At 39.1% G+C, this 19,657-nt stretch overlaps 1 protein-coding gene across 11 annotated transcripts in view; it reads right to left on the bottom strand.

The window, feature by feature from the left end:
- The window catches only part of PLEKHA5 (pleckstrin homology domain containing A5), a 251,781-nt gene that overhangs the window by 95,443 nt on the left and 136,681 nt on the right, over nucleotides 1-19,657 (bottom strand). For 10 of the 11 annotated variants that reach the window (XM_058191859.1, XM_058191862.1, XM_058191852.1 and 7 more), the window contains 3 exons: nucleotides 15,110-15,193; nucleotides 12,281-12,401; nucleotides 589-693 (listed from right to left, as the gene is read on the bottom strand). In XM_058191859.1, the coding sequence (XP_058047842.1) occupies nucleotides 589-693; nucleotides 12,281-12,401; nucleotides 15,110-15,193 (310 nt within the window). Of the gene's footprint in view, nucleotides 1-588; nucleotides 694-4,576; nucleotides 5,415-12,280; nucleotides 12,402-15,109; nucleotides 15,194-19,657 lie in introns of those variants that run through there. The other variant, XM_058191860.1, reaches the window with a different exon arrangement.

Below are 19,657 nucleotides of genomic sequence, written 5' to 3'. Positions count from 1 at the left end.
AAGTAGATGTTTACACAGGCATATGGTACCGATAAATTACCACTTAAGTCAAACTTCAGTATTCACCTCAGGATGTGAATTATGCATTTTCTGCATTGATACAAAGTAAAAGGCAAAAATAAATAAAATAATGCAGGTGCTACAGTTTTGTATGTTAGAACCGCAAAGGTGAATGAAACCAAAAATGATTTACATTGCACCTGCTTTTGAGAAGTGTTTATAATAAAACAATGTGCAATACAAACAGAATCTCTTAACAGATGTGGCCCTATTTGGGGGAATAAATCAAATCCAAATAACTGAGCAAACTTTTCTCTAACGCACTATCATTTTGCAACAGTTATAAAATGTTTCACAAGCTAGTATAGTTTTCCAATTTCCTGCAGGCCAAAATAACAGAAAGGAAAATCACTCATTTGCAAGTGGGTGTGGGTTCTCCAGCAGATACTATTAACAGATTACTTCCTCATGTAATGCAGAACAAAGCTGCGACTCTGCACTTTTCTTATCTCATAATTGCAATGCTACATTTCAGGTGACCTTATAGTACATCCCGCCAACGGCCCCTCTTCCCCAAATAGACATTACCTGTTTATACAACCAGCCTCGCCTAACGACAGGTGCATTAGGATTTCTTTTTATTGAATTTGATCTCTTTCCAAAATTATGGACCTTTTTTGAGGAGCGCGATGTCTAAAAGTAAAATAAAAGGAAATTATCAATACTCAGTTCATATAGGAGATGTAAAGCTACCTCCAAGAGAAAAACAGATTTGGATCATAAGCTTCCCTTATGATTTATGAAGAAGCTACATTGTTGTTGTTGTTTTGCCCCCAGGTAAACCAGTAACTACTTCGGAGGTTTTGCTGACTTCTGTTTCTTGAAGCTTTGAGAAAGGGAAGAAACTGCTCCCAAGCATTACGTAAGCATAGCGTCTATTTTAACAAGAACGTAAGTTTTACGGAGGATATTGGAAACAGGGCAGAGAAAAGAATCACTAAAATTGAAACAAATTTTAGCCAGAAAGCCAAATCATAATCAAAATGAGCTAATGTTGCTAACTTACCATAATTTTCTCTTACTTTGCCAAGATTCTTTCACGCAGAAAGTACTTTAGGTTAACTAAGTGGTTGCTTTTTCCCCGCCCTTAGAATTTTCTCGGTAAATACAACAATTGTGTGTTATCAGTTCAAGAGGGTTGTGTTCAAATCACCTTTTATCAAGGGCTTTCATCGATGGTCTTTTGCCAATTTACAGTGTAATGGTAAGATGGGGAATGGCACCTTATAAAACCACTGCTATTATCACAAGTGTCATGGATATAAATGTGACTTGATTCAGAAAAATCAGATCCGTATTTAGTTCTTACAAGCCATTTGTGGCCTTTTAGAGATTTAAACGCAGGCATTATAAGCAGTAGCATGATCCCATGAAAAGAGCAGCACAGAATATCATATATCGTGCACTTACAGTTAAAAATGGTATCTGAATTTTTATTTAATACTAGCCGGTAACCAGGCGTTGCCCGGGGATTTATAGACGTTGAAGCCTTTGTCTGACAGGAAGCCATTGAGAGTGGCTTTTCTTCCCACTACTCCCATGCCCATCATCCCTGCCCATCATCCCTTCCCCCTCCCATGCGCTCCTCTTTCCTGCCCTGTGTCCAAAGTGCCCTGATCCTGGCACTTTGCCCCAAATCCATCAGGCGCTTCCCCATTGCTCCAGTGGAGGGAGAATGCCACGGCTGCCTTTCCAGAGAAACACCAGGGGTGTCTTACCCGCACAGTATTTGTTTCCAGATAGTATGTCATCTGTGTACCAAGTTTTGTTGAAATTGCTCGAGGTGTTCCAGAGTTATGCTGGAACATACATACACCCTTTTTTATATAGATAGAAAGATTTGTCATTAAAACATTAATTGGAATGGAAATCAGGGCTCTGTGGGCATGTAGACAGACACTTGATCAAGAAAGGGAGTTTAAATATCACTACCCCTTTTATTTTAAGTTTCAGTGTTTCTCTGCAAAACAGAGAAAGAAAGAAGAACGAAGTTGTTTTAGGCTGGGCCAGGAATAAGAAATGAAGTTAGAACTTGTAATGATCGTAACATCCACATTAATTCCACATGAAATCAACATTCTAGTGTCCAATTTTTCAATTCTTTCTTCTCAGATTGAAAAGTTAAAATTGAATTGTTTCAAACATACTCAATATTTCCCATTTGGCTTTTTTTAAAAAAATCTTTATTATTAGAATAATGTCAGCCTAACATGTACCACTATTTATTTTCCTTGGGTATCATTCAGAAGCTAGGAAGAAGGAAGCACTTTACTATGGCAGAAGAAGCTGGAAAAAAAGAACTTACCCAGAAACTATGATCAGATAAACATTTTTACCCGAAAAAGTACCAAGTTTTGAACAGGTAAGGAGAATTAATCAAGAAGATTAAACACACAGCTGGATCAACGACACACAGAGTTGTTGTTTAATCCCTTTATCAAATAACCTCATTGTGTTATATTTTGCTTTCTTATTACACTGAACAACTGTACTGCCTTCTGAATCGTAAAGCTCCATTAACTTTTATAACTAATGTGGATATTTCTGTGACATATGGTCCATGACAGAATGGGTAGCGAACAATTTCTTGCAGCGGGTCTTAAAGTTAAAATGATGTGGCCAAACAGGCCTGCTCATTAAAGAGGAAAGTGTAAAAGAGTAGTGGCAACACCCTCCAGTCTTTTTCATCAGACATTTAGCAGAGGCTGCTAAAAACGAATGAATAAAATAATTGTGACAATGAAACCAGCTGTTAGAAGACTCTGAATAGCAGGCACTCACTTTTGTACAAGGGACAAGTGCATCTTTACAATTAAGTCATATTTTATCAACAATTGTGAATGTATGTTACAGTTAATGAAACAATATACTGTAAGCTCTGTTCCATCTAATAAGCTAGCCGTGCCATTTGAGGTACTCCCATTGTCTTCAAATCATTATCTTAGTTAAAGCTAATGTTCATCTTGCATTCATCATAGTTAGTTGTTATATATTAATCTTACAGAACTTTTAAAATTTACTGCTGTAAATATAGTTTAACATAGCTCATAAATAAAAAAAACATATTTCTTCACTTATACATTAAATTTAGTGCCCGAAAAATGTGACGCTTACGGAAAACTTTCTGCAACATAACCTCAACATGAATCTGCTAACAATTATGTGGTTAGGAATAAAAAAAAAATCCAAGCTTTGAAATCTGATTAGAAGATATATGAAACCAGTAGCTATATTTTTTAAAAAAAAATATACAGCTTGCCAGCAATTTAAGCAAGGCACCTTCACATGGAGAGCCAGTTTTGAAACTGGCCTTCAACATGAAGATACTTTCCTAAATACCAGGCAAGATCAACACATTTAAAGAAATAAAATCTTTACATTATTCACTGTATTTATCCAATGTTTTCTAGTGCTTCATATTTTGCTACTGTATAGTATACTATATCCACAAGTCTTAAAGGGACCAAGGTTGGAGACCCCTGGTATAGACTCATGGATAAGCCAAGAATTTTAGGTGTTGAAAAGCACCCAAAATGTCAGATTTGGTTCATTCACAATATATGATAAGACTTTTGTAAAATACCCATATTTACTGTATAAGGTAAATGTTTCCTGTCCAGTCATGTCTGACTCTAGGGCACGGTGCTCATCTTGGTTTCTTGGCCAACGGAGTCAGTGTTGTCCAAATACATTTTCCATGATCTTGTGGACAGCATGGCTATACGCCAAAGGCGCAGGGAATGCTGTTACCTTCCCATCAAAGTGGTACTTATTAATCAACTTGCATTTGCATGTGTTCGAAGTGCTAGAGCTGGGACAAGGAACGGGAGCTCACCCCGTTGTGCTCGGGTCTCGAACATGGGCTTGTCAAGCTTTCCAGCTGACAAGCTCAGTGTCTTTAACCACTGAGCCATTGCACCCCTTATACATGCATATAAACCCATCTGAAGACAAGCGGACTCTCACATTTTTAACCCAAACACCATGAAAAATGTGGGTTGGCTGATCCACAGGTGGTGCATTTTTCATGGCATTTGGGTTAAAAATGTGATGGTTGTCTTATCTATACAAGATGTAGGAGAAAAGTAGGCAGAGCTGGGAGGCAGAGGTAAGCAAGTCATCAGTCTACAGCAGGGGTATCAAAGTCAAGGCCTGGAGGCCGGATTTGGCCCTTGGGGTGCTTAGATCTGGCCCGTGGGGCTGCCCTGGAAACATCAAAGGACTGGCCTGCAGAGAAAATGGAGCTCACAAGGGAAGTGGGTGACCCGCCCAAGCTCCGTTTTTGCCAGCAGAGGGTTGCAGGAAGTCGTCACAACTGAAAACGGAGCTTGGGAGCCCGTTTTCTCTGGCAGAGTGCTTGGGCCACCACAGGCCCCCCGACATAAGTGATGTTGAGCTGGCCGCACTCACCCTGGCCACACCCACTCCAGCCCCCCACAAGGTCAAACACAACCCTGATGCGGCCCTCAATGAAATTGAGTTTGACACTCCTGGTCTACAGTCATTGCATTCCCATAAATACTTTTAAGACCAGCCCCTTCTGAATTCTGTTGACCCTTATCCGGTGCCAATTTAGTACTTTTAGTTGACTAGATTCTTGTGAATAGGCTTCAGCAATAAATCTTAACTGCAAGGTCACATTATATCATGATCTTTTGCGCCTGACCGATGGGCTTATACATGAGAATGTATCAGGAATATAGAGATGTTTGCCAGTGGAAAAGTGAAAATAAAACTTAAGGTTAATTCCAGGACAAGAGTTCTATTGTGGCATACAAAATAAAGGCACCAAATTTTATAAGACTTTCTTGTTTTGCAGATGGGAAACATGTGGTCCTCCACAGGTGGCTAAACTAGGATTTACTGCAGCTGCAATCAATTTGGTTGAAGTCAAAGGATATGGGGGATACAAAGCCCAGAAACTCTTTAGCAATTATATTGGCAGGCAAATACTCGACTGAATAATTGGCTAATATGCTCACCCTCTAAGGCTACTTTATCTGAAGGGCAAAATATTTTAAAAAGAAAAAAGAAACACATCCTTTTAAATAGTGGATCCAAAAAGTAACTTTTTAAACTATTAATACAGAGGTTCCCTTTAAAAAAATCGACCATTTCTTTTTCAGTTTAGTACCAAACAGAGAGACAATGAAAACAAAATAATAAAGTATGATTATTTTCTTGAAACGATAACAAATAGTTATAATAATACAAAATGGTTATAGCAGGGGTGTCAAACGTATGACGACATGTTGTCATGTGACGTATTGCAACTTCCTCCTCTTCGCTAAACCGGCGGTGGGCATGGCCAGTGCCTGACGCATCTGGTCCACGGGCCGCAAGGTTTGACACTCCTGGATTATAGGAATATTATAATAAAAATTTAAATACTGTAACTTGAAACATGTCAGATCAAATTTAAACATCAAACACTTTTATGTACCCATTCTCTTGTTTCTTTTGCCTGACATTACGGATCAACTGAGTTCTTCTTATGTGGAGTTTCTGAAGAATTGCAAGAAACTAATCCCAGCCCCTTTCCACCCACAATCATAGAGGAGGAAGCGGGAGGGGGTGTTAAGAAAAAAATCTTATGCCACGACACAAATCCTTTCTAAGCTAGGCTAACAGGAGCAAATGGAGATCAGGTTCCACCAATCTATACAATTACCGAAATGCTTCTTTCCCCACTCTAATCAGAAAATAATTAATTTTCCTTCAACCTACTTGAAGAAACGTTTTCCACAAAAGTCTTTCTGCCAATTAAGGGTTTAATGCATTTGCGTAGATTGTACGTATAGAGCAGGGGTGTCAAACTCAATTTCATTGAGGGCCGCATCAGGGTTGTGCTTGACCTCAGGGGGTCAGGGTGGTTGTTGCAAGCATGACGTCACTCACGTTGGGGGGATGCCTGTGGTGGCCCAAGCACTTTGCCAGCGAAAATGGGCTCCCGAGCTCCATTTTCAGCTGTGACGGCCTCCTGCAACCCTCTGCCAGCAAAAACGGAGCTCAGGAGGGCCACGCACAGCCCTCGCGAGCTCTGTTTTCACTTACAGAGGCACTGCAGGATGGTCTTTCGCTGTTTTCAGGGCGGCCCTGCAGGCCAGATCTAAGCACCCCACAGACCACATCTGGCTGCCAGGCCTTGAGTTTGACACCCCTGATACAGTGGAACCATAATCAGTTGGTTTGGATTCAGAAGGTGCCTAAATTGAATAGAAAAAAAGCAATCAAAATGAAATAATTCAGCCCATGGTAAATAGAATAGAATAAAAAAAAATTTTATTGGCCAAGTGTGATTGGACACACAAGGAATTTGTCTTGGTGCATATGCTCTCAGTGTACATAAAAGAAAAGATACCTTCATCAAGGTACAACATTTACAACACAATTGATGGTCAATATATCAATATAAATCATAAGGATTGCCAGCAACAAAGTTACAGTCATACAGTCATAAGTGGAAAGAGATTGGTGATGGGAACGATGAGAAGATTAATAGTAGTGCAGATTTAGTAAATAAATAAATAAAGTAAGAAGTATCACACGGATTTGTCAGTTAACCACTGAAAATATGGTGAATTAGGGTTATGTAACTCACGGTTGAGATACGGTCGAACGACATGATTCAATAAGAGAGAAGTTCAGGACAAAAACTGGTTAAACCAAGACTGATTTCCAAATTTATAAATTCCTTTTATCAGGAAAGAAAGAAAAAGCCAGCTTCAGTGGGTTCTAATATGAGGTTCATTACAACCCAGATTCAAGACTGTTTCAGTATTTTCCAGATTTCAAAGCTACCTTTCCTAATTTTGCTGTACTTCATATGAGCCCATTACTGTATAATGAGCAGGATAACTACTCTGGATACCACCTTCAAAACTCTTTCTGATTAAAAGGAGCTTAATAAAACTAGCATTCTAAGGCATTCACTGTAACGTTCGGTCCCCATTCTATTCTTCGTTTAATTACAACTGTTGCCATATCGCATCAACGTGATGAGATTTAAATTCTGATGAACTAACGAAAGTGATTCCCATTCGGTTACACTTCGGTTGTCGGCTACGCATTTATGCTTGGTCTACTTGACGGTAAGCTGTTGAAGTGGCACTATCCTCTTATCATGAGAGCTAGCAAAACGAATGTTGTCACTTTTATTCATGAGTAACAGAAAATGTGCATGACCACAGAGATTAAAAATGCAGCTGTTTTCCCACAGAAAGGAAGAGTGGAAAGCTAGCCAGAACGTACTGTCAAGCATCAGAAGACCAGGCTGTGAATTAGAAGCTCAGATCACGATGTTTCCAAGATATCAGAAGAATGTTATATTCACTGTCTCAACTTGGACACTCAGCTAACTTTCTGTACCACAGCATTCTAAAAGACAAAATATCACCATTCTGCCACTATTTTTACTAGCCCTGTTTCCCATTGCCTTTCTCTGTCTATTTATGTGTAGCCTATGACTATCATCAAGTGTTAAATTTGTACCCTATGACTATCATTAAGTGTTGTAAGTGTTGTACCTTGATGAAGGTATCTTTTCTTTTATGTACACTGAGAGCATATGTACCAAGTCAAATTCCTTGTGTGTCCAATCAAACTTGGCCAATAAAAAAATAAAAAATTCTATTCTATTCTATTTAGCTCTGCCTTTCAATCTTGTTCCTATCAGAGGTGGTATTCAGCAGGTTCTGACCAGTTCTGGAGAACCAGTAGCGGAAATTTTGAGTAGTTCCGAGAACCGATAAATACCACCTCTGACTGGCCCCACCCCCATCTATTCTCTGCCTCCACAGAAGGAAATGGGGATTTTGCAGTAACCTTCCCCTGGAGTGGGGAGGGAATGGAGCCACGTCCACAGTTCCTATCTAGCACTCTAGTTTTCCCTCACAGTGGGCAACCTTTTGAAAACCAGGGGCTTCCTTTTGCATTTTTCATGAGGAAAAGGTTGCAGTAGGTGGAATGATGAAGTACAATGGGAGATTGCAGTATTGCAGGGAAACTCTGCCCACAGCTTGGAGTTCGATCCTGACAGAGTCTGAAAGAGGATGACTCAGCCTTCCATCCTTCCGAGGTTGATAAAATGAGGACCCAGACTATTGGGGACAATATGCTGACACTGTAGACTTCCCAGAAAGTGCACTAAAGCACTATAGGGTGGTATATAGCAGGGGTTTCCAACCTTGGCAACTCTGTCGACTTCAACTCCCAGAATTCCTCAGCTTCCACAAGTCTTAAAGTTGCCAAGGTTGGAGATCCCTGCTATATAGATCTATGGCTATCTTCATTCTGGCTAGCTTTGCTGGCTGAGGAATTCTGAGAATTGAAGTCCACAAGTCTTAAAGTTGCCAAGGTTGGAGACCCCTGCTATATAGATCTATAGCTATCTTCATTCCAGTTTTCATTATGCTCATCCTAGGTTCTTGGGAAGAACTCGTATGAAGGTTGACACCAGCTAAAGAAGTGACAGCTGTGATTTCATATTGTTGTGAACGGATATATTTAATTAGCATACAGCCAAAGAATGGAAGGAAATATTAACACTTCTTTAGCCATGCAAAGTCAATGTGTTTTTAGTAATAGCAGCTAGTAATAATATAATTTATGATGTATATAAAAATTAGTAACTGTGCAAACTGACTCTTTCCAAACGTAATCCTAGACTTACAACAGTTCATTTAGTGACTGTTTGAAGTTAAAAACGGCACTGAAAATGTGACTTATGACCATTTTTCACACTTGCGACCACTGCAGTATTCTCATGGTCATGTGATCAAAATTCAGACGCTTGGCAACTGACTCACATTTATGACGGTTCCAGTGTCCCAGGTTTATGTGATCCTCTTTTGAGGCCTGCTTACAAAGTCAATGGGGATGCCAAATTCACTTAACAGCTGTGCTACTAATTTAACAACTACACTGATTCACTTAACAAAAGCGGCAAGAAAAGTCGTAAAATGGGGCAAAATTCCCTTAACAAATGTCTCACTTAGCAACATAAATTTGGGATTCAATTGTGATCATAAGTCGAGGACCAACTGTATTTATAAGACTTAAAGTATCTACTTGTTTGCACCCAGCTATCATACTGCCAACAAGGATCTTCCAAATATGGTCCAGAAAAGATGCACGTGCTGACAAGAAAGCACTTGTACTAATAATAAACTTGTGTGCTTAATAAAAGTATTAATAATTTTCATGTGGACATTTTCAGCCATGAAAGTGACTCTCTAATGTCATTAGTTTATAATTACTCCATCTGTATAGAGAGCACACTTTATAAATCATAAGCAGACACATCCTTGCTCCAGGGATCTTATACTCAAAAATTCACTAAAGGGAAAACAACAGCAGAACGTGAAGAAAGAGGTTTTGGGATAACAATAAAAGAACATTTAATTGTTTCAGTTACTGACTAGACTTTTGCACAGAACTGTTGGTGCCGTTAAGCTTCTTTAAACATCCAGTGTGGATTAAATAGTGAGCTGGTCCATTTTAACACTAGAACCATTAATGAGCACTCACTCCTAATTGACATTGGTTTCTTGTCGTTCTTAATTTGTCAAAATAATTGAATTAGGCAAGACACAAGTAGAGGAGCCTCAAGCTATAGCAGAGAGGGTTAGTGTTCTTGCCAGAACATTCTGTTCAAGGTCTCTGAGGTTGAACTTCTCTCTCCAAATCTTGATTTCTTAGCTACTATCATTTTTTTTTCACCTGGACATTTCAGTATGCTATTTCTGTCTGTAGCTTAGAAAAATCCAGAAATACAGCACAGAGGAATAATGGTGAACCTGCGACACATGTCGAAGGTGACACGCCAGCGTTTACCAACACCCAACAACTATTCTCAAAAGCACGCCCCATTCTCCCATGCAGTCTCTGAAAATCAGTTTTGCTTCTGTTTCATTTTTGTAATGAGAAGAATGTGGTGGCTCAAGAAGTTAGAATACTGGCTGCCAATTGGCAGGTTCATGTTTGAGACCCGCTGCTGTTACGGGGTGGGGTGAGCTCCCATCGCATGCTTCAGCTCCTGCTGACCCAGCAGTTCAAAAGCAGGTGACTGTGAGTAAATTAATGCGAATCACTTTGGTGAGCAACTTTATGGGGACACGAAAGAAGCCCACAACTGGGTATCTCCTAGGCAAGGGTGATATCACCAGCTAATCCTTTCGCTAGGGAAGCACTTTGGTGCTTCTGACATGGAAAAAAACTTGTAATTATTTGACATTTTTTTATATGAGCCAGGGTGGCGCAGTGGTTAGAATGCAATCCTACAGGCTACTTCTGCTGACTTGCCAGCTGCCTGCAATTTGGCGGTTCAAATCTCACCAGGCTCAAGGTTGACTCAGCCTTCCATCCATCCAGGGTGGGTAAAATGAGGATCCAGATTGTTGAGGGCAATAGGCTGACTCGAAACCGCTTAGAGAGGGCTGTAAAGCACTGTGAAGCGATATATAAGTCTAAGTGCTATTGCTATATAATACATAGCAACATACATGATTGGATTGTATTTCTTTCAAATAAATCAATATGCAAAGAATTGTTTCTCTTTTATTTGTGGATGTGGGGCAACATGTCAATAGAGACAAGTTAAGACATTTTCTGAATTTTTGATATGCCATCTAAAGGTTTTGCCATCGCTGGTACAGTGTTCCCATACTTCAGTGGCTGGGACATTTAATGAGACCAGAAAGAAGGTAAAGGAGGAATGTATAATATTTAGTATAATATGCATGATAATTAACAGAATGTTTTTTTTTATTTTGACCACACTTAATAAAAAAGCATTGTCAATTTGTAAGGTAAGGTTTCTGAAAGAACTGCAATTAACGTCTCAAGTAAAAATTACAGCTTAAGAAGGAGGACAGAAGAGAAAAAGGGTGACGATTTTCCTCTCTTTCATTCGCTTCCAACATCCAAAGTATTTGGCTGAAATCCAAGAAACTGGATATAGAAAAAAATATAGAGAATATAGAGAAAAAGAAACAGTAATAGGGCCTCTGGTGGCTCAAGTAATAGGGCCTCTGGTGGCTCAACAGATTAATGCAGTCTGTTATTAACAGCAGCTTGCTTGCAATTACTGCAGGTTCAAGTCCCACCAGGCCCAAGGTTGACTCAGCCTTCCATCCTTTATAAGGTAAGTAAAATGAGGACCCAGATTGTTGTGGGCAATAAGTTGACTTTGTATATAATATACAAATGGATGAAGACTATTGCTTGACATAGTGTAAGCTGCCCTGAGTCTTCGGAGAAGGGCGGGATATAAATGCAAATTAAAAAAAAAAAGTAATAACAAATGAGTGAGAAAAGCCAACCAGGAACTGGATAATCTGTTCCTTTCCTTTTTCCCCCCCTTCCTTCCTTCTTTTTTTCAAAAAAAAATGAAGTTTGCACTTCAGAGTAGCAATTTAGCAGATAAAAACCTCTTCAGACATCTTCTACCATATGTGTAAATAACTCAAAAGTATGGCATGATTTGTTGTAACAAATTCTGCTGTTTGGTGTTCTTCATTATCTCAGAAAGTGATCCGGGAGGGCTTTCTTCCCCAACCTCTTGGCCTCAGCGGTAGGCTGTTTTCACAGGCTTTTTAGTAAGAACTAGTGTATGGGCCACCAACTGGGATCACGATTATAGCTTATTAGAAAACCATTAAAGGATTATCTGTTCTCTGTGACTTTTTAAAATAAGAAAAGAATCCATTTTAGCCACACACTTAGTACGTGTGCAGTGCTTTAGATCTGAAAGCAAAAAGGTGTTGTGGGGGGTGTTTAAACCTAGCCAAGTAAACCTATTCCCCCCCCAAGTGAACTGTTTCACAGTCCTAATATTTGTTTATTGGCTTTTAATAATGAAGTTGTTTATAATTAAAAAACCAGCATCCATAATACAATATTATTATTATTCATGATGGGTTTTACATAGACTGCATTGTATATAGACTGCATACTGCAACTTAATTTTTATTAGCACTTTACTTGAGATAATTTATTCCCTACAGAAAACAATACGCAACAAATTATTCTTTAAAAAACACCAAACCCAATCAACAGACCCGTGGATCTAAAAAACAGCTATTTGATTTTTTTTTAAAACTTCCAAACAAAGATCGATTGTCTTACAACCTCCACATAATTGTGCCTCCACACCACGTTAGGCTTACTAGCTCAATAATTTTGTACTAATGAATAATGTATATTGAATACAATAACTTACTCTGCCCAGAGGACTCATCGGATGTGCTGTGTAATCTGATGTCAAATTATAGTGTGCAGCTTCAGACACCATGTTTAATGGTCGTTCTTTCTTCTCTTCTGAAGTCATAGCTGCTGCAGTCCTGGAAACAGAATATTCAATTACATAGGAACCTGCCGGGTATTCGAGATTAGAAGAAAAACACCTTTAATTGTTTTTAATAAGAGTCTGAATGTGTTGCCTGTCCAGATTTCCAGCAAATGTTGATGCAAAACAATAATGACTATGTAAAACATGTTTCCCTGGAGCAATCCTAGAGTAATGCAAAGTAACTCCTACTTTAGTAAATTCCATACCTGAAAACGTCTCAGGCCTACAGTGCTAAAAACGTAACAAAAGGGCTGCCAAAAATGAGTCTGTTTGATGTGCCCAATTTTATGAATCACAAGCTTATATTAGCCGAATGACTAACCATTGCGGTAAATTGCTGAACCTCTAATTGTTCTACCAGGCTTCGACTAAATGAGACCCATTGGTTTTGGCATTTTTTGAATTTTTTCACATTATGGGTTAACTTTCTTCTTGTTTTAGATATATGGGTTTTTGTTTTTTGTTTTTTTACATTTTACTTCACTGTAAGCCACTCAATGGTTGCGGAATTGGGAGACCTCGAAATTTGAATATCAAATTATTGAATTAATACAGCAATACCATGTTTCCCCAAAAATAAGACCAGGCCTTATATTCATTTTTGCTCCAAAAGACGCATTAGGGCTTATTTTCTGGTTAGGTCTTATTTTGAGGGAGATACGGTATGAAATGCACCCATCTGTCTGACAATCTTAACCGGGGCTTTTTTGGGGGGTGGGGCTTATATTACTAGCATCCTGAAAAATCACGCTAGGACTTATTTTCTGGTTGGGTCTTATTTTCGGGAAATAGGGTAAAATCATGTTTAGAAAAACTATGGAAATAAACTAATTAATCTTAAAGAATCACTCATGTCCAAATCTGTGATGAATCTGATGAGGCATCCATGCTTGTAGAGTCTTTGAGAGACTGGCCTGTATAATTCTACAACTCAAGCAGCAAAAACTAATCTTTGACGCCACAGCCCCATTTTGAGGGTGAGTAGGTCTAATTTCACCATATTTCTTCCTTTTCAAGATTGATCTTGTTCAATATCGGCAAATTATAATGACCAAATAAGAGGATTCAGGAAGTCCCAGGATGTCGAGAAAGGAAATTCAAGGAAACCAAATGCTTGTCGCAAAATAAAAAAGGAGATAAATCAAGCTAGGGGAATAATTGATAGGTGAACTATGAATAGGGTAGACTCTGTAGGCAGAAAACTCTGTGAGTAAGAACTACAAGAAAATTTCTGTCTGGGATGGATGAATGGATTGTTGGATTGGTGATTACTTGGGCAGACCAAGATATCAACAATACAGACACAGAACATGGAGGAAAAAAGGAATGCTGACATATGAGACAATTGTATTCTTTAAATTTCACAAGTTGTAGAACATCTCAATGCATTTTGCATTGCCTAATAAAATTGGAAAAAGTTGGAATATGGGAATGGTTGTTCTGGAACTTGGGTTTTTCACCCATTAAGGCATATCAGACCTAAATAAATGTTGCCCTTTAAAGTTAGTCTATCCATTTCAGCACAATTCCAATTTTTCCTAATTATATCCTCTAGGCTAACTTTTAAAGACTAACTTTAAAAATTAAAGATAAAGAAGACTCAGAATATTATCGGGCATGGAATAAATTTTACGAATGGATAAGAGACAAGAGGTAGAAATGAAAGAAAGTAAGAGTATGAATGTTAATAATTGTTAGTATGGAAAATAAAGATTTATAAAACTATAACTGTAGTAAGGGATAAAAATGTAAATAAGCTAATGTAAGAAGAAATTTATACTATTATAATTACTGGTAATTATATTATTCTTATCGTTATTAGTTTGTATGTTAAGATTTACTATTAATTCTTCTTTGGTTTTGCACTATTTGTAAATGTTCTCCTGACAAGGCCCTGTTTTTCAAAAAATAAAATAAAAATAAAACAAAAATGTTGCCCTTTATGTTGCCCTCACAGGTCTACCCTATTTCAAGAACATGGCCGTAAGTGTCCCAAAGGTGCTTTTTTAAGAGGCAATTGGACTTTCTGGTTCATAAATAAATAGACAACTGCCTGGTCAACGGATCACATATGAATGACAGTTGAACAATAAAAGCAAATACTTATTGATGCTTGCATTCACCTTTTCCCAGGCATTAATTTCCTTAACACTTATCTTTCAATGGGTGGGCTTATTCTAAAATAGTTTTACCATTACAAACTACTTTGGGATTTTGTAAATAACAGGCACAGTACTATTTAACAATTACTGTATATTATATATAACAATCAGAGGTGGGTTTCAACAGGTTCTGACCAGTTCTGAGAACCGGTAGCAGAAATTTTGAGTAGTTCGGAGAACCGGTAGTAAAAATTCTGACTGGCTCCGCCCCCATCTATTCTCTGCCTCCCAAGTCCCAGCTGATCGGGAGGAAATGGGATTTTGAAGTAACCTTCCCCTGGAGTGGGGTGGGAATGGAGATTTTACAGTATCCTTCCCATGCCACGCCCACCAAGCCACGCCCACCAAGCCATGCCATGCCCACCAAGCCATGCCATGCTCACCAAGCCACACCCACAGAACCGGTAGTAAAAAAATTTGAAACCCATCACTGATAACAATATTGTTACAATTATTGTAACAACTATGTAAATAAATATTCAGAATATCAAAAAATGTAAAAAATTTTGGGTACAACTTTTTGTAAACACGTACTTACTGTTCATTCACGACAAATATGCAATTGTCCTGGGAGGGCTGCCCTGTGACCGGGTGCTTGCAAGTCACTTTTCGTTCATTGTGACTGTGGAGGAACAAATACAGGAATTATTTAAGCATGCGCTGATTAATTCTACAGCTAATTAGAAACCCCTTTTTGTATGGAACAGGAAAAATAATGAAATGACATACAGATTTGATGATTGGGGGGAAAAATGGTAGACAAAAAAACAACAACAACTATGAGGTAAATTTAGATTACGTTTAATGCAAATGTATTTTTATAAACTGTGAAACAGTGATGGAAGTAATGTCTTCATATTTTTCTTTTGAATCCTCATGGCTTTGCTTGAAATGGCATGAACATTCTATTTATATTCTGGTTTGTCGCCTATTCTTCAAGACAGTTCAATCCCCCATTGCATGTTGATACAGATTAGACCAGGGATCTCCAACCATGGCAACTTTAAGCCTGATGGACTTCAACTTACTGGCTGGGGAATTCTGGGAGTTGAAGTCCACCAGGCTTAAAGTTGCCATGGTTGGAGACCCCTGGATTAGACTGTCTCAAAGATGCTTTCTTAGAAAAGGCAACAGGGCTGTTTTTTCCTTGAGGAAGAAGAAAACACTTCGCTTCTCAGCCAAGAAGCTTCATTGGGTACTCATAGCGGGAGATGGAAGGATAGGAATTGTCAATTGAGACTGGATGGTGAGGGGGATGGAAGGATAGGTTCCATCCTCCTGTTGTGTCTGCGCCCCCTGAGCCGGGCCTCCTGCCAGAAAGTGATTTGGAAAGTGAGGGGGAAGGGCCATCAGGACTTACTCGGGAGCACTGGCTTCCCTGGCTCAGCTCCAGGAGCCAGAGGCAGGCCAGGTGAAAGAGATAATGAGGCCTCCGTCCCCTGACTCTTCCCCCCGCCCAGGCCACGCCTCCAGACCCGGCTGATGGCAATCAGGCCTGGCTGGACCCTAGGTTTCGTAGGCAGGAGAGGCGGGAACAACCGAAGCAGAGGTGGGGAAGGCCTAGGAAGTGCTGAGTCATGGAGCCACACCCCACAGGATATAAAGGCAGCAAGAGCTGCTGTGCCTCTTCGTAGCAGGCAAATCAACTGATTAACTGCTAACTGAGAGCTGAAGTACTGTTTGTTCCTGGGTGACTCATCGGCATCAAGGGAGATAACAGAGACACTTGGCAGACGCTCGCTAGTTTGCTGCCAGAGCTGATAGTGCCGGCTAATTAAGCCATCACTCGGACGGAGGCGAAGGGGGACAAAACACCACCCACCGTCCAGACTCAGCTGTCTTGTACCTATCCTTCCTTCCCACCGCCATCACAACTGATGAAGCTTCTTGGATGAGGAGCAAAATGTTTTCTTCTTCTCCCTCCAGGAAAAAAAAAACAGCCTAGTGGCCTTTTGAAAGAAAACCCTTTGGGACAATTATGGCTTGGATGACTGAGAATCTTCACAGACATACAGATTAGATACTAGCAGCTCTCGTCCTTTTGACAACTTTCCCTCCCAAAGTTAAGTTAGTTGACTCTTTTGTTTTGGAAATATCCTTCTCCTTTTTGGCTGCTCCTTGGCACTAGGGTTATTGTAATTATGCTGCTGAGTGATTATTTTTCTAAAAATTCTCAGATTCTTTTTGAATTGGCATGACATGTTGTGAATAATCGATGTATGCATGCATATAATCTTCAGAAGACAAAGGAGAAAATATTGATAAGATACAGCCCATGTATATTGGGCAAAGATCCAAAGATCTACTGTAGTTATTCTCAGTTTTCCTACGACTATGAATTCTCTATCCTTCAGCTGGCTGTACGAAGTTAGCACCCACCCCACTCCTAGAAGAATGAAATATTTTAGGAAATATTAAAAAATTGTTGGAAGAAATGTCCATCTGGATTCAGTTCCAAGTGGGGAAAAAGACATTGGAAACATGGAGACAGCTTGGAAAGATGGTTTAATGGTGGACAGGATCACATGGTTTGAGTTCCTGAACAGAAAAGCCCGAGATGCTGAGTGTGCCTTTGTTTTATGCCCTCTCTGAGCTTTGAACTTCCTGGGGCACAGGAAGAGTATCCTGACTGGTTATCAGACCCCCAGGGGGTACGGGTCTTAGCTGGCCTTGCTGGCTGATGTAATCTTCCCAGGTGCCATGTGGTGAGTTTCTGTTGCTAGATGGGTCCTATTGTGTTGCAGATGATGGTCCATTGGCAAAGGTGGTGGTGGGAGGCAGGAAGGTGGGAGCTGCTTTGTCTTTAAAACATGTTGCTTTGTCTTTAAAACATGTTTCTCCATTTCTCATATTCTGCCTTTTTAATATTTCCTAAAATATTTCATTCTTCTAGGAGAGAGGTGGGTGCTAACTTTCTACATGGCAATAGAGAAATAGTATCTATACAGGAATTTAAGAAGTTGATTAGGAAGAGTTGACAATCGGCAAGCCAGCATTTAAGATCCGAGTGTTGATGCTTTATGGAGTCACTCACTCCAGCTCCTGCCAACTTAGCAGTTCAAAAGTATGCAACCACAAGTATGTAGTTAGGTACTACTTTAATGAGCAACTTTACAGGGACGTGAATGGAGTCCCCAATTGAGTGTTTCCCAAGCAATGGTGATATCACTGGCTAATCCTCTGTCTTGAATGTAGTAGTAGTCACAGTAGTAGTAGTAGTAGTAGCAGCAGCGGCAACAGCAGCAGCAGCAGCAACTGCAGTAGTTGACCTTTTTTGTTTATTTCTGCTTAAGAAAGATTAATATTACATTATCTATGAAATTTTCTTACTTGCAGCTGCTGCCTTAAAATTGAGAGGAATACTTGTGATTGTTGCTTTAATCATTAATTGTCTGCCATTTTGCCATTTCTTTTTAATTTATATTTACTCAGAGTTTTATATAAAGTAAAAGGCAAATCTAAAATTAAATTAAAAATGCAAATTATGAAATGTAACGTCTTCTGACCACTCTTTAAGAGATAATTACTATCTTATAATCCCTCCTCCCTCTTAGAAAGTATACAAATCCTTTAGCCCCATCTTTTTAAACCCATCATTCATCGTATTTTAGTTCTTTCAGCAAAAAGTTCATATAAGGTTTCCAGTCTACAATAAGTTTTTTCTTCTTCTCTAGTCAAAAAAAATCTGTAAATCACTAATGAATTGTTTATCATTTCACTGCTTTTTATAACATTTGCGGTAGTTCTTCTGGTAAAGGCCAAATGCCTGGTAGTAAACACCATATTTAATCCCACTCGCCTTATGCCTGCTGTTCTGTTTATTTAAAACTTCCCAAAGTTTGCAAATAAGGGGGGGGGGGGAGAGGACATAAAAAGACAAAGCTTCAGTGATGCAACAACCTTCAATATACAGAATATTTTGCCAAAACAATAGTGATAACTGGTAATGAACCTCCTATACAGGAAACATTAGTATCTGACAACACTTTAAACAAAACAAAATAAAAAGCATATTCAAACATATCCAGGTGTATTTTAAGATTGAGAGAGCGAGGCGCATAGAAGATATATCTAAGCAAACTAAAATAATCAATCTCCCCCTCCCTCCCTCCCTCCCTCCCCTCCTCTCTCTCTCTATAATTAGTTTAATAAAATATTAAACTTTGCCTTGTATCTTCCATCCTTACAAGTAGCAGAAGTATAAATAATAACTAAGTTCTCCACTGCAAAAAGCTTTCCCATGTGTTTTATTTTTTTATTGTTTACTGCAAGCTGCCTGAGATGATTTAATAATGCTGCCATTTTCAAAGGCCTATTCTGAACTTGCAAAACATTTGCACAGAGGGATAATGTCACCTTAGCCAAACAGGGGAAAACAATGATTGCCCTAAAGCCGTACACAAGGCTGCCCATCCGAAAAAGCAACCTGTACGATGCCAACTTGCAGAAAGCAATCACTGCCCATAACTAAATCTGAGAGCGTTGTTGTAACAGTAAGCATGCATATGGACGGGTATACTTAGGTTTTAGTCCACGTCCAAGACTCGGAGATAAAACATTAAAGATTTGCACGTGAAATCAGATCTGTTTTGCCTATTAGGGAAACCAGTATTAGCTACGTGCATTCTGGATCCGCAAAGCTTAATTGGTGCCTCCAATGAATGGAGGGGGGGGGGAAGACTAAACAACTACTGAGCCTATTGTTCCACTGATTAGCAATTACCACTCCTCATTTAGTTTGAATGCATTTATGTTATGTCAACTCGGCAACTCTATCTCCTAGATGGCATTAATGTAAAGATTTCCCTGTAGCTTCCCAGGAAAAATAATACTTGAAAAGCTCTGCTGGGCAAATTCTTTGTTTGACTGCTGTACTGCAACCTTATTCTCTCATCTCTTCTCACAGCCTAGAATTTTCTTGCAGGTTAATTAAATCTACCTGTCTGGAATCTAAAACCGGTTTTAATTGCCCTCTCTTGGGTAGTAAACATTTTATTCTCTTGTTTCTTTATATCCTTTTAATTATGTGAGAGCTGTCAGTATGTAACCTACTTAGTGTTTCTTCTCGGAGCAAAATAGATTTGCT

Source organism: Ahaetulla prasina, chromosome 7 (assembly GCF_028640845.1).
Source record: "Ahaetulla prasina isolate Xishuangbanna chromosome 7, ASM2864084v1, whole genome shotgun sequence".
In the NCBI taxonomy this organism is placed as follows: Eukaryota; Metazoa; Chordata; class Lepidosauria; order Squamata; family Colubridae; genus Ahaetulla; species Ahaetulla prasina.
The sequence above is the reverse complement of the archived record's forward strand: the minus strand, read 5'-3'. Positions and strand labels throughout refer to the sequence as shown.